This window comes from Chanodichthys erythropterus, unplaced genomic scaffold (assembly GCF_024489055.1).
Source record: "Chanodichthys erythropterus isolate Z2021 unplaced genomic scaffold, ASM2448905v1 ctg000470_np12, whole genome shotgun sequence".
NCBI classification, from domain to species: Eukaryota; Metazoa; Chordata; class Actinopteri; order Cypriniformes; family Xenocyprididae; genus Chanodichthys; species Chanodichthys erythropterus.
Genome location: NW_027125664.1, coordinates 81,180 through 87,580, shown reverse-complemented (window position 1 = coordinate 87,580; position 6,401 = coordinate 81,180). Strand labels below are relative to the sequence as shown.

The following is a 6,401-nucleotide window of genomic DNA, read 5'->3' as shown; positions in this document are numbered from 1 at the left end:
AGTTGAAGACTTATAGGCTTTGTTTTCTTTAGAATGTAAGATTTATTTTAAGTAAATCTGTAGGGAGGTGGGTATTTTTTTTTGTTTGAAATTGCTTTTCTCCTGGTTATTTGTAGTCAGGAAGATAGGCAAGTTCATTTGTTATTTATTTATTTTTTTTTGGTTCTGTATAGGTAAGTTATGATTAAACTTGAGTTAGGAATGTTTTGTTTGTTATGTTGGCCTTTGCCCCCTCCTGAAGCTTATGTTCTTCCTTTTATCTTTTACATTTGATTTAATAAATATCCTTTAAGAATCATTGGTTTTTTTGGATGTGTGTTGCTGGGGTGGGAGACAAGAGGTTCCTGTGCCTTCTCTCTCCAAAATTTTGTTACTGCCATGTCATTACCCCCTAGACTAAAACGGGCTGGCATGTAACAGACTGGGTACGAACATGATCCTCATGTCACACTGTTGGATCTCATCTGTCATTAATGTCAGACTGCACGATGTGCCTCATGAAAACTTGTCCGGGAGTTTTACATCATCAAACATGACAGTGAGCTGCGTTACACACGGGACAGAAATGGTGGCTAACAACGACATCTCTATCATTAATTTTGATGACGTTTGTCTTGAAAAACGAAGGCAATTTGGCGATTGTCGTAGGGAGAAGTCACACTGGAGGATTGTGCGCAAAATCTTCTGACACTGCCAGAACTTCCGTCTGAGGTAAAATTTGATCGCAACGGTCATTAACCGTTGAAGGTGAACATGTCAAACTAGCAATCAAAGATGACAGATTTTACGCGCATCGGGAGAAAAGAGCAAGGCTAAGCATTTGTGCTTATAAAACTTAAACTTTTTAATTAAAAAAAAAAAAAAAATGACCAATCGTTTCGCTAGATAAGATCCCTTTTTCATCGTCTGGTGTCGTTTTAAAGCCCTCTTTGAAGCTGCAATGAAGCTGCCATTTGGACCTTCAACCGTTGGGCGCCTGCCATTGAAATGAATGATAAGGAGAAAAAAATCCTGGAATGTTTACATCAAAAACCTTAATTTCTTTTCGACTGAAGAAAGAAAGACATGGACATCTTGGATGACATGGGGGTGAGTAAATTATTTGCAAAAGTTTATTTAAAAGTGAACTTATCCTTTAACCGGCTGACGGTGAACTTGCTTCAAACTAGCGACTTCAAAGACTACAGATTTTAGGCTAGGATTATAGGAATCTTTTAGTATTTGCAAAAATTTGTCTCAGACGACCAAATCGTGGCCAAAATCACACAGTGTGAACCAGCCTTAAGATAAGTACATGCGTGGGTTCTTATACTACCACTGCATTTGCGTAGTCTGTCATATCAACAGTCTGTTTAATGCTTAGAGAGATTTACTAAGCATTTTAGCAAAGCATAGTGCATATGCATGTTTTATAATGATACAGAGACAAGCTTGCTGAACTTTTTTAAATGGAAGCGTGTTTTGCTTGTATCACATTCTAACGAAGCTACAGCAAGTATTTTGTACAGCAGCAGCAGTATGAATAACAAATTCAGATAGCAATGGAGTGGATATCAACAACATAAAAGAACGCAGCAGATGTTGCATGCAGGGCTAAAGTAACTCTGTTTGCTATTGAGTGAGATGAGTTTGTCGGCTAATGAGTGATCATGCAATGTGAATATATCATGATTAAAATGCAAACAATGTTTTCATCTTATGAACATACTAAGTACGTGAGCAGCTGTATTCAGATTTTATTGTGCATTTACTTTTCATACTACAGGACGAACAGCGATTTTGCAAGGTCGGTAAGTCATTTAATTAATGGATTTCTCTACGTAGAATGATATTTATCATTTCTGCTTACCTTAGAGTGTGCCAAGGCAGTTCCATGTGTTTTTCAAACGAAGCAAGAGCGCCCTCAGTTGATGCTTAATGTGTAATTTTGTGTTATAATCTGTATAGTATAATTCCTGTTGCGCTCTGGGATAACTTCAGGTGTTTTCTATATGCGGTGTGTTGCCAACGTGCCAGGCAGTGTGGCCGAATTATGGACAAGCTTTGTTAATCTAAGCAGTGCTGCATGTCCGTTAGAAATCTCTCTCTCTCTCTGCTTAAAAATGCAGAGGTATCCATTAACAGGAGCGTAAATAGGGAGGCACTTTGCAGTGTGGTGGTCAGCCATTGACGTAGCGGAACTTTGGAGTTCGCTACTGAGAAAAGTGAATGCGTTTGCCATACGTTTTAATTTGTAAATCTGTGAGGGCTGACAGTCAGTTGCACGCTGAGAAATTATGTTATGGGATTCACTGTCAAATTGCATCCACTGCCATAACCATTGCATATGGGACAAAGATGTAATAGAAAATGCATTAGCATGCAACTCAGACAAGATAGAATATTAATTAAAAATATTGAGTTCTGTTAATCTCATTGATATTATGATGTGTAAATATAAATGTTTCTATAGTATTGCTCAACTTCAACAACTCTTCAGGGCTGATGTTTTATGTACCTACATGTTTCGGGCTGGGTCAGCTGATGCATATGTTGAAGTCATGCTAATTAATTTTCCTTTCATCTGAATGAGATTACTTTTAGGAGTATATAGGGTTACAATGACATCGTATATCAAATGATGCTACATCATTATACTATTATTTGCTCAGGGTGATTGAGGAGGGGTTTCTTATCTCTATTAGCCTGCAATGTTTTACCATTTGTTAAAGCCACACATAATGTGTGTTCTAATTGGTATGTTTGAGCCTTTTGGCTCAGGACACACATTTACATAGGCCACTAGAGCTAAGCCATTCGGCGTGATAGCCCAGGCACACATAGTCTAATAGGCAACTAGAGCCAAGCCTTACGGCCCAGAATATTTGTTGTGGCAAAAATGAGCCAGGCACACATAGATAGCTTACACACGGTTCCTATGGCTCTTCTAAGCAGCAGCAGTACATTTGTTTTGGCGGTAGATCTGCTGGGGGTGAGGGTGAATCATTATCTTGCTCTTCTGCATTGATGGGGGATCTCTGACATCTTTGGGCTTGTATTGTCCAATATCATGTAACCTGCTCTGTTGGGGGGTTATTCATGTACGCTATATTGTACAGCAGCAGCATGTCTTACTTGCTCACAGCAGCGGGTCATGTATGTATTTGGCAGTAGCAAGTCCCATACTTGCTCTGCAGCAGCAGCAATAAAGCAGCAGCAGCGTAGGGCAGATCTATTCCACCAAGACCAAATATATCTACATTGTCATATCCATTACCATACCAAACACTCCGAGAGTTTTTCTATGACTTGCAGTTATAACTAAATGCACCGGGTGGTGCTGTGGAGCATGTTTAATAGGTTTATTTTATTTGATTGTCGTAAAATGTTGTTGCCTGCCTCGCGAAGTTTGGAATTACTTAGATGAAAAATGATCTTACACAATGGAATTACTTTTAATCAAATGAATTAATGAAACTGAGTTATAATAATATCACCACCATAATGAGAAAACACATGAAATCTAAACACCCGTCAAATGAGGAAAGAAAGCTGTTCATCACTGCATTCACAACAGGTAAGCGCAGCTGTAACCTGAGTGAGCCGATAAGATAACTTATCTAATAGCAAAATGATTTTGAGACATATGCTTCCTTTAAGTTTCACAGAGGGAGATATATTTACGAACAGAAAATACAAAGTGCTGCTGTTAGAAACTTAGCTTAGCACAGCGTTATGTATTATTGTTATATTTGTGTTTCTGCAACGTCTGTCAGTGCAGCTCATTTTCTCACCCGAGCATGTGGATATTATAGTTTTTTCTCAACATGTACATGTGAAACAATATAAACACGATAATCATAAGATGACTCGAGTGTATTATGTACATTACGTTTTGTACGATAACTGCCGCTGTCTGCTTTATTAGTGTTTTTCCCGTTGTTTTCTTTTGTTCCTTGTATGTGTAATGTATGGGACGCGACAACAGAGTTGGAGATCCACATGCAGACTTTATTAATAGGATGAGCGTAGTCATATAGGCAGAGGGTCAAACACCAGCAAACAGAAACGAGAAAAATAATCCAATCACAGGCAGCAAACAATCATAAACACGGAAACAGTCCAGGGTCAAAAACACGGAGACAAGGCCGGATACAAGGCTAAACAATAGCTGTCTCATTTCGAAGGCTGCATCCTCCAGAGGTTGCAGAGATGAACATTGTAGTCAATCATAGACATGTTGAGCGATTGAAAGCTGTGATCTCATCATTGCAACTAAATTTCTCTACACAAACAAATGCTTTCATCTTCATTAACAGTGCAAACGCGATATAAGAGATTCACTGAATAAAACGGGAGTTTTGCACGTCAGTCACTGATAAACTCACGCTGTTTAATTGACAGTTTCAGCGTGCTGCTCCAACGATTGCAAAGGGGACTTTCTTTGAGCTTTCTTTATATAATTCAGTCACTGTTAAATAACTGATTATTTTTATCCTACTAAGAGAAACAACGCAAGGTGAAGTTTAGTCACTGGTTTGAGTTACTGACACTAGGCATGTGACGGTATCAAATTTTCATGTTGCGATTAATTGATGAAGCTTTTATCACGGTATTATCGCGATATTAAAATAAGTTGCAAAACCATTTTTGTCATAATTTAACAGGTTTAAGAACTCTTTTTTTAATAAAACAAAAACAACTCTGACTGAAATTTTTAAACAGATTAAAATGCAAAAGAATTAGGCTATAACGAACAACAGATAACACTTTACTCTATAAGCATTAGATTTAACACAGTTAAATACTTAGGCTACCTATTCTATTGCATGTCATGCGCGATTCTGTGGGCGGGGCTAAACAGGCAGGGATTAAGTAGGCGTTGATCTTCTTCTGCAGAGGCGGTGCTTGCTGCCCTTTGACCTCATAGATCCCCACTTTGTAAATCCCGTCTTTTTCTGGGTCTGGTGTCAATTAAAGCTTTTATTGGACTAATAAGGAAGTTTTCAACTCTAAAACTTACAGAATATTCTTTTAGTATGATGACCTCTTATGTGTCAAAAGGAAAATTTGATTTCTCAGTTCATCACCCATTTAAAGGCAAGTAGTTTCAAGCTTGTTTTTGTTTTAAACTTTGTTCTGCCTAATATCCTCCTCCTTTGTCTCTGTAACAGATATCTGTTGTACATTAGCCAGCTCAAGCATAACCCAAAATAAAACAAATACATTTTCTTGTCAAATTACATACAAATTTATTATTAATTTTTCATTCATTGTCTGAGAGCGCAACAAGGCTGCTGTGAACATGTTGGCATAGCAACGATATACTTCCTGTTTTCTTTCCTGCCTGTGTGTCCTAAAAAAGACGTCTCATTTAATTCTGGCTAAGAATACTCCATATACTGCATCCTTCACAGAATTCGTCATCTTGACGCAAAAGTAAAAATCAGCCTTAAGTCTTCAGGAATGCTTGAAAATTATAGGCAGGTGCATTTGATTAGGGATGAAACTTAACTCTGCAAAAGAGTGGTCCTCCAGTACCAAAGCTGCCCATCCCTGATCCACAGGATACAAACATGTTGTTGGTTTTGAAGCTTTTAAATGTCTAAATTGTTTTATGTCTACTTTTGCCCTAGACCTAATGGCACTGAAAGAGGCGAGTCATGAACTTAATGAAAGGCAAGAAGAGGAAGAACATTATTATAAACATCATTTCATGACTGGGGAAAGAGCAACACAGAAAAAAGAGCTCAAAAGACTGGAACTAAGAGTTCTGGAGAGAAGCCTTTCACTTGCCAACAGTGTGGAAAGAGTTTCAGACCTAAAAGAAACCTTAAAGTCAACATGATAATTCACACTGGAGAAAAGCCTTACACCTGCCAACAGTGTGGAAAGAGTTTCACACGTAAAGAAAGCCTTGAAGGCCACATGAGAATTCACACTGGAGAAAAGCCTTACACCTGCCAACAGTGTGGAAAGAGTTTCAATAGAAAAGGAAAACTTGAAAACCACATGAGAGTTCACACTGGAGAGAAGCCCTTCACCTGCCAACAGTGTGGACAGAATTTCAGTCATAAAATAAGCCTTATAAGGCCATATGAGAATTCACACTGGAGAGAAACCTTTCACCTGCCAACAATGTGGATAGAGTTTCACACGTGAAGAAAGCCTTAAAGTCCACATGAGAATTCATACTGGAGAAAAGCTTTACATCTGTCAAGAGTGTGGAAAGAGTTTCAGTCACAAAAGAAGCCTTACAGTCCACATGAGAATTCATACTGGAGAAAAGCTTTACATCTGCCAACAGTGTGGAAAGAGTTTCAGTAGAAAAGGAAGACTTGAAAACCACATGACAGTTCACACTGGAGAGAAGCCCTTCACCTGCCAACAGTGTGGAAAGAGTTTCACACGTGAAAACCACC

General features: G+C 38.4%; 1 protein-coding gene across 1 annotated transcript; it reads left to right on the top strand.

Annotated features, from left to right (window-relative positions):
- Nucleotides 1-5,709: 5,709 nt before the first annotated feature.
- LOC137016388 (gastrula zinc finger protein XlCGF8.2DB-like) lies at nucleotides 5,710-6,141 on the top strand (the record flags this gene model as incomplete). Its single annotated transcript, XM_067380774.1, has 1 exon — nucleotides 5,710-6,141. A coding segment is annotated over one exon (432 nt), but the record flags the coding sequence as incomplete, so codon positions are not given.
- Between the last annotated feature and the right edge of the window lie 260 nt (nucleotides 6,142-6,401).